A 16773-nucleotide genomic window follows, 5' to 3' on the forward strand; every position below is an offset into this window, starting at 1 on the left:
AGCACTCTCTTAAAGGGAGCGCTCCTAATCTCAGCTCGTTACCTGTATAAAAGACACCTGTCCACAGAAGCAATCAATCAATCAGATTCCAAACTCTCCACCATGGCCAAGACCAAAGAGCTGTCCAAGGATGTCAGGGACAAGATTGTAGACCTACACAAGGCTGGAATGGGCTACAAGACCATCGCCAAGCAGCTTGGTGAGAAGGTGACAACAGTTGGTGTGATTATTCGCAAATGGAAGAAACACAAAATAACTGTCAGTCTCCCTCGGTCTGGGGCTCCATGCAAGATCTCACCTCGTGGAGTTTCAATGATCATGAGAACGGTGAGGAATCAGCCCAGAACTACACGGGAGGATTTTGTTAATGATCTCAAGGCAGCTGGGACCATAGTCACCAAGAAAACAATTGGTAACACACTACGCCGTGAAGGACTGAAATCCTGCAGCGCCCGCAAGGTCCCCCTGCTCAAGAAAGCACATGTACAGGCCCGTCTGAAGTTTGCCAATGAACATCTGAATGATTCAGAGGAGAACTAGGTGAAAGTGTTGTGGTCAGATGAGACCAAAATCAAGCTCTTTGGCATCAACTCAACTCGCCGTGTTTGGAGGAGGAGGAATGACCCCAAGAACACCATCCCCACCGTCAAACATGGAGGTGGAAACATTATGCTTTAGGGGTGTTTTTCTGCTAAGGGGACAGGACAACTGCACCGCATCAAAGGGACGATGGACGGGGACATGTACCGTCAAATCTTGGGTGAGAACCTCCTTCCCTCAGCCAGGGCATTGAAAATGGGTCATGGATGGGTATTCCAGCATGACAATGACCCCAAAAAAAGACTAGCCAGTCTCCAGACCATAATCCCATAGAAAATCTGTGGAGGGAGCTGAAGGTTTGAGTTTCCAAACTTCAGCCTCGAAACCTTAATGACTTGGAGAGGATCTGCAAAGAGGAGTGGGACAAAATCCCTTCTGAGATGTGTGCAAACCTGGTGGCCAACTACAAGAAACGTCTGACCTCTGTGATTGCCAACAAGGGTTTTGCCACCAAGTACTAAGTCTAAGGGGTCAAATACTTATTTCCCTCATTAACAATGCAAATCAATTTTATAACTTTTTTGAAATGCGTTTTTCTGGATTTTTTTGCTGTTATTCTGTCTCTCACTGTTAAAATACACCTACCATTAAAATTATAGACTGATCATTTCTTTGTCAGTGGGCAAACGTACAAAATCAGCAGGGGATCAGATACTTTTTTCCCTCACTGTACCACTCTTCCAGATCAAGTCCATCATATAAACATCTTTTAAAAATGTAAAACTTAGCAGATGTCAAACTTCAGCATGTAAATGTTGCGGATGTGTCGTGTCATAGCATCCTGTTTAGCGAATCACCAGATTTGTCCTCCACAAGGTAACTAGTATTTTATTTTATTTTTTAACCTCAAAAAACATAGGAGAATAATCACACACTAAAAGAGAAAGCAATCTCCAGAAATCTTTTATCACCTATGTTGGTTTGTATGGATTGGCTAATGCACAGTATTGTATATTAGTGTGTACTGTGTGTGTTCAGAACTAGTTAGTAGTTTTCTTATGCCAGTACAATATGTATGAAGTAATTTGATTTTTGTGTTACAGTTACAGATAGTTTATTATGACCCTTCAATTACTTTATGCAGATTGTACGAGAATTAGAAAGTTACTAGTTACTTAGTGAACACACACATACACACAGTAACGTACAAACCAGCGTAGGCGATCAAAGTAGTTGCTGGAGATTTGCATTTTTTTCTTTTATAAATTATTGGAATGTGTGATTGCTTACTTGCAATCTCCCCTATGGATTATTCTCCCATGTTGCTGTAGGTAAAACAGAAAAAAGATTGACTGGGTTTCCTTGACCATACTAGTTGGGGGAAGACAAATCTGGCGATTCGAAGCTTTTCCTCTCAACAGGATGTTATGACACGACACATCCACAACAACTCAAGATTGCTTACATGCTAGAGGTTGACGTGCCATTATTTGATACGTTTTCTGTTTTACAGTTTTAAAAGTTGCTTATCTGGAAGAGTGCTCTGTATCTTTCTTATTCAATTGAACAACACATAAAGACATATACAACCTGAATTTTAGAACTAGAGGGACCTTTCCTTTAACATAACTTTTTACTTCTCTTCAAATGCTCATAAGCTAACAAGGAACCCACTGCTTTGTTGATTTCTATAAATGCACATGCCTTATCTGTATCAATAATATGAAGGGCTCTGTGGTAGGAACTGTCTGCAGGTTCAGTGTGTTTGTCAAGGACTGCTGGGTTGAGTCACTTTCACTGATCATAGCTGGAGAATCACGGTTCAGATGAGATCATTCCTTCTGGTCACTTGGCTGTCAATGCAACTAGTTGAAAGTAAGATTTGGAAAAAGCCTACTGTAGAAAGGATTAAATAATTATAAATGTATCCTGCAATAAAAGCTTGTTATTAAAAAATAATATAAGTGGATTATTGGAGTTGACATTGAGCAGTAATATCATTTTCAGAATGTTTTTGTTATTCTTTTTTTTCCATAATGACCACATAATGGCATCCAAAAAGAATTCTGCAACCAAGCCTAAGTCTAGCTTTGTCTACTGTCTACTGATTTATGAAAGAATTTGAAAAAGGTGCCAGCAGAATGCAATATAATAATAATATAAGCTACTTTTGATCTTGAAACTCCTCCAGGAATGGTGTAACAAATGCACTGATGTAGCCTAATCATATTGAGATTCAATATGGTGGTAGTGGCTTGTTTGCTTTTGTTTTTTTCTTTCTTCTTTTTCCTCCCCTCCCCATTAAATCTCAGATCAGGAAGAATCTGTGGTGATACTCTTACGGTTAGGTGGTGAAATGATTACACCCAGAGTTTCCCCCTCCTTGTGCTTTAGGATTTTTTGTTTTGTTTTTTTTGTTTGCAGTTGTTTTACTCGAAGAGCTAATGTCTTGTCTCCACTGAATCTAATGCAATTTGCATTGTGTTGTTCTCTCCTTTTATTAAATGCTGTTTTGCTGCAGGAGCGGTAATGAAGAGAAGCTCATGGCCCTGCTGACTCCATTAAACGTGAATTGCCATGCGAGCGATGGAAGGAAGGTGAGACAGTAGTGTGACCTCAGCTGTGAATTAAAGCAAACTGATGCCACACAGCTGAATACGCATCCTAGAGTGTTTTGAATCTGCTTGTTTATTTTTGCTTATTATTATAATTTTTTCTTCAGTGTCAATGCCAAATTTTACAACCTGTTTCTCCTTGGGCATTTTGTAAATCAACCCAAACTCTACATATTGTCTAAGAAAAGGTTGGCCCACATTCTGGCAATGTTGCAAATTATGCAGCATTGGGAAGTTCTTTGGATACTCTGAAAATAAATGGGGGAACAAATTCCAGCTGTCACCAAACACAAACCCAACGCAAAATGCCTACATAGAAAACTTAATTGGTTATCAACTTCAACAAGTTAAATGGAAACTTGTCTCAATGAATGTATACTGTACCAGTTTGGATCACAGAAAAAGAGCCTGTTAGCATTAGCCTAGTGTTTACATTTTGGATAGTGGGACAGTGTTTTTCCTGCCCCTGCCCCAGTGTTATGACTTTGCAGAACAAAAAAGATCTTCAAGAACCAAAATATTGCCCTATCTAAAAGTGGGAATAAGATGCATTTAAACATTTGAACAACATCTTATCACAACAGGATTGTATTTGGATAAGCTGCTTATGAAGAGAGTTAAAGGTTTTAGAACTATTTCACATTGCTTCTAAAGGTGGGCTCACAGTTAAGTGAGGGTGAGGCAGGTTAATATCTCCAATCCTTTCAACTGAATGGGCCTTCAAGCAACAGATTAGAAAATCTTGTATTAGAGATAAATGGGATTTCTGTGATATCCTCCTCAAAACTCTTCGCAACAGCCTGTAGGTAGTTAAATCTCATGTATTGAGTAATTTATTTATGCACCAGGTTATTTTCATGTATGTATTTTTCTCTCTAGTACCGATCTTAGCAATATGAAAGACAGCATATAGACACTGACTTTTTATAATATACTTTTAATTTCTCTTGTAATATTAGGTATTGTTTTATATTTAGTATTAGTATTATATACATTTTCTTTTCAGCACTATGCTGCTTGTGATTTGAAATGGTAATTTCAACCTTTTTCTAATAATTCTCAGAATCTGTCATTAAGTAGAAATGGAGCCCATGATTATGATCCTGAAATATTTATTTTAGTTTATTGGAAGTCAAATTGTAGAACAATACCCTAGAGTTTACAAAGATGTAGATTTAAATTGTCCATGACTTCTAAGACATGCTTCCTATAGTACGTTTACACAAATTAGCTTTGTAGTTTCACTGGGTCCCATGTTCTCTTCAGTGCACATTGTATTAAGAGACAGATTAGACTTGAATCATGATGTAAAGTATATTTTAAACAAGGAAGGGATATGTTGACCAGAACAGCAGGCTTCAGGCAAGAGAAGGGTAGATGGCTGATTTCTGCCTCTAGTGCAGCTTACACAGTGTGTTAAGAGCCGTTTGGAAAAATGGCTTTGGTATGGCGATCTGGCAGGGCAGATCTTTCTCTTCCATGGATCATAAAGTCATTTTAAATGTGTCATATTTCTGCTTCAGGAATTGACACACCTAAAACCTGAATTTGCTAACTCCCATGCTATAGCAGTTGCCCAAATGTCACATTTTAGCTAATTGTGTTGTAGCTGAACACTGACTGTCATGGATCGTTTTTAGCCCACCCTGTTTAACAAACTTATCCAGGTCACCTAAACGTTTTCTGGAAACCAGACACAGTTTGTAATCTACTACAGCAGCTTGTGAGTCCACACAGTCCTTGTGATGGATATTCAAATACATTATGGCAAATTAATTTCTCTCCACTGGCTAGCCAAAATCATTGTTGTTGAGGAGAAAGCTATTAGGGGTGGAATTGAGGTATCAAGGGCAGTTGTATTATGCCGTCCCTATAGATGTTTTTTCAGGTACCTTGGCCATAGGTTTAGTACAGTTCAAGGCTTGCTTTAATATATTGTATCAATGTACAAACTAGTTTTTACTGGGCAGTGACTGTAGCCTGGTATGAAAACTGAAAGCTTAAGTTGTTTGTTGTGAATTGTAGCTGTAGTCCAAGGAAATGGTATTTACTTCATAAGAAGATTCAGAAGTAGTTCTTAAAAACCTGCTGTAAAAGATTTGTCCAGTTCCTACATCAAATCTGAGATATTAACGATACATCTGCCCTGGGGAATCAGTTTCTAAGCAGGCATGGAGCTGGAGAAAAAGATGAAGCCCATTGAGTTTAGAAGTGCCCTGTCTGTGAACAAGTTTGTAATATTGTAACCACTTTACTATGTCTTAAAGTATGTGCCAGGCCTTTATGAGATGCAAACTTCTTAAAGGCATTCAAACTGCTTTGATTATAAGCATCTCTCTCCATCTCTATCTCCTTCTGTTTTTTTTTTTCTTGTGTGGTCTTCCTCACTCTCTCCAGAAAGCAGTACATATTTTTCAGTCTGATTCAGTGATTCAGGAGGTATTAAGGATAATTAAGGCTGTTTCTTGGAGTATAAACGCATTCTAACCCCTTATCAGAGGTCTAGGAATCTTAGCCTTTTCTTGGTTCTTTTGCTGTATATAGGTTGAAATGTGTAGAAGGCTAGAACGCTATCCCTAGCTATCTAATTAAAACCGATTATTCTAGTTTCATTGTAACGAAGAAAAAATACTTTTCGTATGTGATACTATTGTTAAAGTCAAATTGTAGTTCTGCAGACTTATGTTGTTGTGTTAAGATGTGTACCACATCCAGAAGCTGATCAGAAACAACTGAGGCATGAAATTCTGCTAATATGGGGAAAAGAAAATACAAACATTTTTAAACAACAAAAATGTATATATTTTTAATTGTATATTCCAAAATGGAAATAAGTTTATAACTGTGATAGTGGTTGATGTGCAATTGTTTAAATAATAAAGGATAATTTAATAAGAAATGTGCAATTTCCCCAGAAAACATCTCCGATTAAAGTAGCTTTTTCGTATAAGCAAACAGATTACACACTTCACATGATTACTACCTCAATTACTTGTTTTAACTCTGCACAATTTAATACATTTAATCTGAGAAGAAAAGTAATGTGTGGCCAAGCATTTAAAACTGCCACTCATCCATTCCCAAATTCCTTCAGGGTAGAGAAGCTTTGAATTGCCTGGAAACTATCCATAAGTACAATTCTTTCATAAAACCAGAAGACTATGATAATTAACTCAGTGTGCTGTATCAGATTGGTTCTGATCGGGTTCTATTAGTTTTCCATCGTTTACATCACCGGTGTGTTTGCTATGCAGCATTCAGGAAAAGGTTTTGCTAACTGGTAGTGTTTTCATTATAGTGTCTTACACTAGCAAGGAATGAATATCTGAGGTGCAGTCCTATAGACTTTTGTGGAAATATAATATGAATGGAGCTCAACCTGCCCTTAGACTCCACTGCCTTTTAAGTCACCCAATTGTTACTGGTTGTTATTAGGACTGTTTATTCGATTATGCGCAAAATTGTGTTAATTTTTCTGCTGATCGTAATAAGTGTTTATCTGGATTCATGAGAGGACTTATTCTCCAGTAATTTATTATGGATGGCTACGGCTGATAAGATATAGGCTAATCCTTTTTAATGCATTTCCATCGGGTTATTGCTTTCTGCCTTTGTTCCTGGCTTGAGTGTAGATGGTGAGCGGGGCCTTTTGTTTGCTTTCTAATGCAAAGTCACCCTATCCAAACTCCCCAGCAACAGGGATATGAGCAAGCAAATCTGCCTGTGTTGTGATATTGTCAACACCAGTGTGGGATGCCCCTGTTTGTTTTAACATGTTGACGTGGTTAGTGCTTTACAAAGCCATAATAACTATTTATTCAGCTCTTGTCTTACACTTCAAATAGAGTAAAACATAAAAAGGCACAATCACAGAAGAAAATACTGAGAAATTAAAAGTAATAATCAAATAACAAATTCCAAGCACAATAATAGGAATGTTGTTATTATTTAAAAAGGCAAGAGGGTACTTGTTTAATCTTGCTTTTAAATGTATTTTACATGGGTCTTAAAAGAAGACACTGATTTAGCTGCTCTAATCTCTTCAGGAAGACTGTTTCAGAGCCTAGGAGCCTGAACTGAAAATGCACGGCCTCCTTTGGATTTTAGCTTAGAATCGGGAACAGTCAGAATGGCTTTTTCAAGTGATTTTGATCAGTTTTGTAAGGGGTTAAAAGCTCAGTAATGTAATCGGGAGCTATCCCAAGTCTTGCCTTCAAAAATTAATTAATACAATTTCTAAATCAACTCTAAAAGCAATTGGAAGCCAGTGCCAGGATGCAAGGATTGGTGAGAGGGCTTGACGACTTAGACAGGGGTAAAGTGAATTACAGTAGTCCAGCTGCGATTAAATAAAAGCATGAATTACCTTCTCAGTAACACCTAAAAACAAACATGACCTTATTCTAGATATATTTACTAACTGGTAGTAGCACATTTGAACTAATTGTTTAGTGTGTAGCTCAAAATTCAAAGTAATCTCAAAATGTACAACCAGGTTCCTAGAAGGTTTTATATAGGGGGTAAGGTGAGGTTAATAACCTTGGTTCATCTTCTTTCTGGTTTTGTTCAGTCTGTCTGGTTTGGTCTTCCCAGATTATTGGTCATGTTATTGTTGTTGTTCACCTGCTTCCCATTCTGCCCATTTCCCCTTCCATTTATTAAGACACCAAGTTTAGGTTGAAGTCTTTAATGGAGAGATTGTTAGGGGGGGTTGAGAAGTGACTCAATAGTGGGATCTGCTCTGAATTATATTGCTTGATAAGCACTGATAAGGATGTACCTTATGCATATTTAATTGCATTTGTGTGTCCTTTCACCTGTGTTATCAGAGGTCCTTAATTATAGTGTGCTTATGGGGCTGAAGCAGTTTTAATTATTTATATGTGCCCTTATCCAGGGTGACAGTTTACACAAGTGTGGTATTATTAGCAGTACAAAATACATTTTATAAGCATTACAGAAGTGCAGTTGTACAATCCATACAAAATACAAGCATACATCCTCTACAGTGAGGTAACAAGTACATAAGTAGACGGGAGCATAAGGAAGCATAGTTCAATAAAGTGCATAATGGCAAGTGTACTCAGCAGCCCAAGACAATAGGCTACAGGTAACGTCAGAACAGATTGTAATCGTCAGATGACTGTGTGATCCTGACCTTGGAGGGAAGGTTGTACCACCAAGGTTGAATTTGTATCTTTGCTCAGTTTAAGTGGCTCTGTTTTGGGCTCCCAAGTAGCAGTAGTAAATGCCCTCCACTTAAATGTGTCCCATCAGCTGGAAGTGTCAAACCCAGCTTTTGCCATTGGCAGCTTTGGCTGAGAGTTGGCAGGGGGTGGTGCGCTTTGGGAGGGTGCGTGGAAGCCAGCTCTGGAAAACCCGGTCCTCCACACTCCAGTGACTCGTGTGGCTGCTTAGACGCATGCAGATTTCAGATGTCAGTGGCTGCATCTGCATCAGATGCTCTGATTGCTGTGATAGATGGACTGTAGGCATTATGGTCTTGCAGTGTGAAACAACATAACGGTGGGCTTTAACAGCATGCAAATTGGCAGGGACATGCTTTGTGCAATCATTCCTCCTGAAGCAGCTTGTAAGTGATTGTAGAGAGCAGATTTCAGTAATTGACGATTCCACATTGGGGCAAACAATTTGGGAAATCTTGTATTTATAATAAAATAGCTGTTTATTTTTAATCTTTGTTTTATTTTATTTACTTTTTAACCTTATTTATTGGTCCACAGAATTGCACTACCATTGAAAATTGCAAAGTGGTCCACATTGAAGTTGAAACTGATTTTGTTTTTATTTAATTGGAATACATGGTGGAGAGGACAAAATCTAAGTTTGTTCAGGTGATTCTTCATTCATTCTGAAACATGCAAATAAATATTGAATCCAAGTGACTGCTGTGCCTGAAACTGAGAATGGAAGATAGGAACCTCGCTTCACTACAGCCAAAGTAAAACAATGTAGGAAAGATCTTATTCATAGAGCATTACAAGTCAAAGAACGTCAGTGTGTTTAAAAGGTAAAGTGGATGAAGGGAGAGTTCAATTGTTAAGTTTTTTTTCTGATAAAATCCTATGCTGTTTTACTCCTAAAGTAATATCGTCCCACTCATACAGGGACAGAGAAACTACAGAGAATCTGTGACCTCTGACGAAGCACCTTGCAAGTTGTTTGATTCTACAGTATGTATAATTTTTTTTTTATATATACTGCTGGCTATATTGCTCTCGCAGTCCTTGGCCTACAATGCTTTTCACTCTTTGCCTCCACTGCCACGCACTATTTTGTTGTTTCGTCATTTCATTCTTGGCTTTTGTTTTTCTTATGTTTAGAATATTTCACTAACTAGTAGCTAGTTAATTTGATTATTGGGTGTTAATTTTGATATTTAACCTACTACTGCTGATGACACTCGAGGAACTGTTTGTTATTATGCAATTTTTATCAAATAAGAAAAGAACAGTATTAGGATGGGTTGTAGGGGTCACTAGTTTTTTGTGCTACTCACTTGAGTTTTGAGCACCGTTAATTAGAAGTCATTCAGTTTATTAGCTTGTTCATGTCTTATCTGTGAGGACTGTAGAAAACATCCTGTGTGCAGCAAGTCCTTGGTCAATATTTTAATAACTTGCCGAAAGGCCATACCTTCAGTGTAGTTCAAGCCATGCTCAGAGGCTCTGCAGACTAATGGGTAGTCATTTGTAATTATTTGTAATTGTTTTCCTTCCTTTGCTTAGTGCTCCTCACTCACATCATTAAGACTTGAGACTTAAATTTTGAAAACTGCAGATGACTCTCTTAGCTGCATGGGTACTCAAGATTTTTATTTTTTTCTTTATCTGTCCATCTTTAAATTAGACCATCCTCTTCTTTGTGCATCCCTCCAGATCAGTATGCTACTTCGATCACTTTCTGGCTGCTTGAAAATGCACTGTGCCTGTCACACAAAACTGCTGAAATCAAACCAGGTTCAGATCCCATGATCATAACTCACAGAGAACTGCTTGGCTCAGTAAAACCAGCCAACCCCCTCGGAAATTCATCCGCACTGCCTCTTGAAGCCAGCAGGCTGCACAACACTTGGGTTTGTTAATCACAATTCAAGGGAATTTAATGTTTTTGATATAGGAGCCGTCTAAATAAACCAGTCTGTGCTGGAATTCAAGTATTTATTTATTATTTATTAATGTTTATTGCAAATACTTTGCTTTGCTTTTGCTGTCTGTTATGTTAACATTATTGGTTTATGTTTGGTGTTATAATGTGATGCTTTACAAGTCCATTGTACTTTGTGCTGTGTTGTCATACAGCTGTAGGGTTTTATATGTGATCCCTTCTGAAGGTGGTCTTGACAGGAGTGTGATTAATATTAGTACTTAATGTGTTTAGTAAGTACACTGATTCAAAATTGGCCTTAGTCACATTAGGGCATATTCATTCTTGTTGGTCAGTATGCTTTATTTAAATGTTTAAACATGATTTTGTCTGGAATCTAGATTTCTTCCATGTTGGCTGTATTTTGTTTTGTTTTATTTATTTTCTAACAAACATTCTGACCTTTAGGTAAGGATTGCCTATTTGAAAAGGCTGTATAATGTTCCCTTATCAACGGGGGGGGTAGATATAAAATCCTTCTACAGACTGGTATGTATGCTGAACCATAAGCATGGTTTGACAGCAGGCTGATTCAGTTCAGCGAGGTAATCACCATCACCTCGTCTTACCTCGCTGCAACAGAACGTGTCAGAAAATGAGAAAAGGCCGAGAGAGAGAGAAGCCTTGGCTCAGGGAGACTGGCAGTGTCTGCAGAGATGTTTCACACCAGGGTCAATAAATGCACGATTCGTGAGTTGCTACCTTAATAAACCTGTCACACCAGAGATCTTGTGGGGGGATCCTCATGAAATGGTGGTAGGCTTTTAGACACTGTTCACATAACTCATATGTTAACGGGGTCATAGATTTAGGCCGGCCCTGTGAACGGGGTCATAGATTTAGGCCGGCCCTGGCCCGGGTCAAAACTAGTCCCGCTTTTCGACCCGGCCTAATGCGGCCTAAATGTGACTGTGACGCGCCGGGCCTGGGCCGGTGGAAAGCGTCAGCGTGTGACGCAACTCAAGCCCCGCCCCCAGAGTAAACACAGAGTAAACACAGAGTAAACACGGGCACCGACACAGCTGCAGCGCTGCAGGACACAGTATTGTCTCTGTATTATTTGAATGTCATATCGATCTATAGCCTTAAATGTACTGATACATTTCGCTAGCTCACATCTTTATATATATATTATAAAAGTCTAGGATAAGTAATGAGTTATAATGTAAACAGTTCAAACTACTCGGTCGATTAAAATAAAAGTATGTAGCTGGTAAACTTGCTATTGTTTGTTCTTGTACTAAGTATGATTGAAGTCTGAAATTTAACAGCATGCATTTTACACGTGGAAATTGCCTTGTGAAATTGTGAACGGGACCATAACTTTATTAATTATCTGAATTTTGCATTAAAACGATATACATTTAACCGAAGCAGGTTTCCATTCAAAACAGTGCATTTTAATACGAGACCGGTTATTTACTGTGCAATCCGAAATGCAGTTATATTGAGCTGAGCAGGACAATCACAAATGCCGGCGTTAGAGGTAAAACTGGGCCGATGCAGAAATGAAAGCGCGGTTTACAATGAGGATGAAATAAAGTTAAAACTGAAACCGCAGGAGCGCAGCTGCTGTCTGAGGATATAAAAGTACAGACGCGTCACAGAGGCTGCTTCCCGCGCACACGATTTACGGGGATTTCAGGCGGATGCGCTAATAAAGGTGCTTCGCTTTCGGGTGGATTGTAACAGCACTTTTACACTTGCAGAACCGAAGATAGACATTGGAAAACGGAAATATATGACTTAGATTCCCCATTGAACCAGCACGTTTGTAATTATGTTAGAAAGCGTCGGCTACAAAGGGTTAAGATTACTTTCAAATAAAATACAGAACCGATCAATAGCCAATCGATGTTAATAAGTTATTAAGTGATTAAATGTCCTGCGTCACAGGTTTGTTTGAGCTGTTTATTCCCGGCATGCATTTCGTTTAGGCCGCTTTTCGCCCGTATATGTGACGCGCTGAGGCTCCTAAACCCGCCAGTGTGGACGGGGTGTCTGGAAAAGCCGGAGTGAATTTGAGGCGCCCAGGGCCGGCATAATAATTGTGAAGAGGTCATATTTTGCTGTATTAGCCTGTGACAAACTGCAGAGAAGCAACATCTTACCAAACCGCTAAAAAAAACCTCTATCAACAAGAGTTAAAATAAACATTGCATTTGAATATAATGTGTTCATTTTCAGTGACACTGGCATTCATGAATGAGTCATTGAGTTCTTGTAATATAACCAGTGTAAAGAATAGTATAGCCTCAATGTGGATTCTTAGTTCTTATTTCCAGTAGTCATGTCTGAATACATATATCATCAACCAACTCCATTAGTACAGCGAATGTCAGCTGCATTTATGTAAATGATTTAGTTCTAATTCTTTGCAAGTAAATTTGAGTTGACTTTTGCATAACTGAGCCATTTTTAAGGCACTTCTCAAAGTGGAGGTTTTTCTTCACATCATCAGAAAAGATGGTGGCTATTTTTCTTGCTTGCCCATTAACAGTTATCAGAATTATTAAGCTGCTTTCTGCTTTTTTTCTGTATTCTACCAGGGATATTTTGAGTAAATGCACTGTGCATTCTTATGCTCGATTTTAATCACCTACAAGGGGGTAGTTATTCATTTCTATAGGGCGACACTGCAGGGGGGAGGATGTGCAAAGATAACTTTGGTATCAATAGTTGCCTGAATACCAGGTCTCAGCATAAGTATCGGCAGAATAATACTTTTAATCTAAAATGCTAATTGAATTTTTATTTCATCTGTACGGGAAGTCTGTAAATACTTGTTCCCAGTGTCTGCCATTCAAACCAGCTTAATGATGTGCTGACAGATGGATTGTGTTTAGTTAGGTGGTTATCTTGCGTGCCTTCATCTTCACCACAGGATGGCAAGCTGTGGCTGCTCTAAATTTAACCATATATGTCTATAGCTTTAACAGATTGGATTTTAAGAGCACATTGAAAACTAGCAGTGCGTGATGACAAAGAAGCAAATGTTGCGGTCAGTGAAAACTTCTGTGAAGGCCACACATACTTAAATGTCTCTAATATTACCTCAGGTTATGAAGATGATCACAGAGAAAGGTCCTAGTAAAATATTCCTCTTTGGACTAGACTATATCATCTTGAGATAATGGTAAGCAAATGCACACAATACATAATATTGTTAAAGTAATAATAAAAAAACAAAAAAGCCAAATTCTGAAATCTTGTAGCTGCTCCTTATTACTTTTTGGCATGTTATATCAGTGTATTTTGTGGTTGTTTAGAGCAACTTGTTTAGAGTGTTTTATTGGTCATCCTTGGATCATGGGATTACAGGAATTTATTTAAGCACTTGCCGAGTTCAAACAGTAGTGGTCAATTCCCATCCTTGAGTGTTGAAATTGTCTAGTTTTTCATGCCAGATCTCTTCATTACTGAATTGAATACATTACTTGCTTTACTGTTCAATAAAACAGTTCTCCCTGGATTTGGTAGTGGATGATTAAGAGTGTCGTGTAACATCCCATAGATTCTAGCTCTCCAGGATTAGGCCTGACCTTCCCTGCAATGTCCAATCATCTTTCTGTCCGTCATTGAGTATGCCAGGGAAGGTCAAAGCTTACGGCAGGTTTTTTAAGATCTGCAGAGCAAAGAGTAACACAGACATCAAAATCGTAATTTCAGTTCATCTCTGAAGGTTCGGTAGTGCTGGCTGTGTAGTGAATTTAACATGGAGTTTTATTTGAAAACAGTAGACCCAAACAAGGGTTTGATCCCAAGGTCCACAGATCTAAACCATCAATTAAAATACCTGAGTTACATTGCTCATTGAGATGAGATGCGTTTAAATTGTGCTACAGCTTCATTAATGTCAGTTTTTGTTTCTTGAATAATTACTTCCTTAAGTAGTTTGAATCAACCTGCTTTCATGATTAAAGATCCAGCTTCAAGAATGGAACATTTTTTTTTTTTTTGACCATGTCTTTGCATTCAGCTATTTTGCATTCAAATATTCCACCTTGCAGTTCATGATCAATACAGTTAGATGGATCAAAAACAAAGCTGTTTATTTCCAACTCCTTTTTTCACCATTCATTTAGTAGGCATAGTCTCTGAACAGCTCAGTTTTCTAATAGGATCACAGTAAGAGAGAGCACTGACCAATAAATAGAGAACTGAAAATGCCAATCCTCTATGGCAGGAGTCTGGTCCTAAAGGATCTACTAGTTTTTGTTCCAACATAGTCCTCAATTACATGGTTGGACCAGGCCTAATTAGTGAAGACTGATTTCAGTCTCTGATTGAACTACAAAACTTGACAGATTGGCACTCTCTACTTCCAGGGTTGGGGAGCATCTTTATGCAGGTTTATGGTGCATCTCTCCCACATTATTGCACCAGTCTGGCCTGTCATTTGTCTTCTGCAGGCAGTGTGATACGGAACTAAATAAAATCTAAAGAAAATAAAAGCAGCTGTATATTATGAGCTCCATTTAACAGAGGGCTTTCACTCTTCTATTTTGCATTTAAGCAGTTGCTAGCAAAATTAACTACAAATGACCCTGTAGGCTTGAGCATCTAATCTGCACTCATGCAGCCTGCCGCAACATCTGTTGTGAAGATTCTTTCCCACTCTTGATAAATTCTGTTGACAAGATGCCGTAATTCATCATTTACCCCATCTCTACGTGGATCCTCGGTTCCAACCTCTGTTCTTCATTGTCAGCTCAGCCCACATGGTTAATTGGGATGGTTACAGTCTTCACAGTCTTTTATAAGCTTCCTCGTTGTGTTGTCATTATTCATTTCTACAGCAATTCCTAAATAAATGCATAGACCCAATACAACTGCCGTCTCCCAGTACTTCAGGGAAATAAATTGAGAGAACTTTCCCGGCACATATAATCTCATATTCTTCATTCATCATAACATTAAAGCTTACAAGTGCAGTTTTGGTTGTATATAATGTAATAGGTTGGGTTCTTTCAAAACAGCACTACTTGAAATTCTTGAGTTTCTGCTATGGTGCCAAGCCTCTTTTTCTGTCTAAAGCCCCAGATGTATTAAATCATAGAAGGATGCCTTAAAATGTAGGCTGTGGCTACAGAAAGTCTCATTTTATAGTATTTCAGGTTTGAAAAGCCAAAACGGGTTGTTAGATAGTGTATACATAGTTTTCATTAAGACAAATTGAGTAATTGACCTGTTTTGTAATAATTGTATATTTTAGTGTGCATATATATATATACTGTTGCACAGCTAAGCTTGTAAGGCAAGATTGGTGAAATTAGGTTTCAGTGGTTCTCTACAAAGTACTTATTTTGAATAAGACTCATTTAGTTATATTAGTATTAAATTCGCATAGAAGATTGTGTTTTCATTTTGATTTAAATTATTCCATCTGTTGGTGTTTGTGCTAAGACAAACATGAACATAGAAAAGTAATATAGTATCCTCAAAGAATGCTATGCTTTAGTGATGCTAGTCTCTTTATCTGTCCTAATTATTTCCCACAGAAACAATATCTTGTTTCTGTGTTTCATATTCGGTCTTCTATTATAGAACAAGTGGAGGATCAACATAAAAAGTGCTTATTGTGCTGTAACCAAACATAAGATGCTTCAGATGTATGGCAGTAATTGTAAACAGGGTCATGCCATTTCAATAACCATTTTTTCTTTACCTGATTTCATTTAAAGGAAATGGATTGCTCTTGTAAATGATTTTGTTATATTCATATGCTAACATTTTAACCCTTTTCCAAACAAACACCGTGGTCTTAAGACTCTGAAAAACATTTTATGAATCATAAAAAGCAAGGATAAAGTGGGATTTGTTTTTGATTTTTGCTACCCGATTTGCCAAGGAAGCGGTTTTGCCAAACTTGACTTACAGGAATTGTATTGCCAGGGAGTAATTTTCATCGTTCAGTTCAGTCAGAACAATAGATTTAATCACTGCACAAAGCCCCTTCTGTTCCTTTTAAGTGTTTTTTCTTTTCTTTTCTTTTTTATTTTCTAATTCATAGCAGGATTCCAGAAATCCTAACACTGCATTTGGCACCGATTTGTTCATTTTATTTACGATTATTTTTTTGGTTTCCTGCAGGCAGACAAAGATTAATAAAATAATCTGTGACTGGTAGTAGTGTTGATAGATATTCTCAAAGTGATTAATCTTTTAATACACAATAGCAAAGGCAGTTTTCCGAGTGCTTTATTGTCACTGAGTTTTCAATGTGCAAGGTGGTGTGAGGCAGAGAGATTTCGTAAAGTAAAGTAGAGAGATTTAGTGTCAGGAGTAAGTAATTGTACTTGTGTCTATAATAGATCCTCGGCGGTCTGCGAATAATTATCTGTAAATGCAATTATTTCGAGCATTAAAGCTGCTCTCTCCTATATCAGCTTTGTTTTTTTTCTGCCCAATATGATGGAAGTTAAACGCTAAGATCAGCAAGCATGTCATC

At 38.0% G+C, this 16773-nt stretch overlaps 1 protein-coding gene across 4 annotated transcripts in view; it reads left to right on the forward strand.

Moving 5' to 3' along the window:
• tnksa (tankyrase, TRF1-interacting ankyrin-related ADP-ribose polymerase a) overlaps positions 1-16773 on the forward strand; it is a 165244-nt gene that overhangs the window by 94112 nt on the left and 54359 nt on the right. For 2 of the 4 annotated variants that reach the window (XM_066710859.1, XM_066710860.1), the window contains exons 5-6: positions 3062-3137; positions 9284-9349. In XM_066710859.1, the coding sequence (XP_066566956.1) occupies positions 3062-3137; positions 9284-9349 (142 nt within the window). The remainder of the gene's footprint in view (positions 1-3061; positions 3138-9283; positions 9350-16773) is intronic. The other 2 variants (XM_066710862.1, XM_066710863.1) reach the window with 1 other exon arrangement.

Source organism: Amia ocellicauda, chromosome 8, assembly GCF_036373705.1.
Source record: "Amia ocellicauda isolate fAmiCal2 chromosome 8, fAmiCal2.hap1, whole genome shotgun sequence".
Classification (NCBI taxonomy): Eukaryota; Metazoa; Chordata; class Actinopteri; order Amiiformes; family Amiidae; genus Amia; species Amia ocellicauda.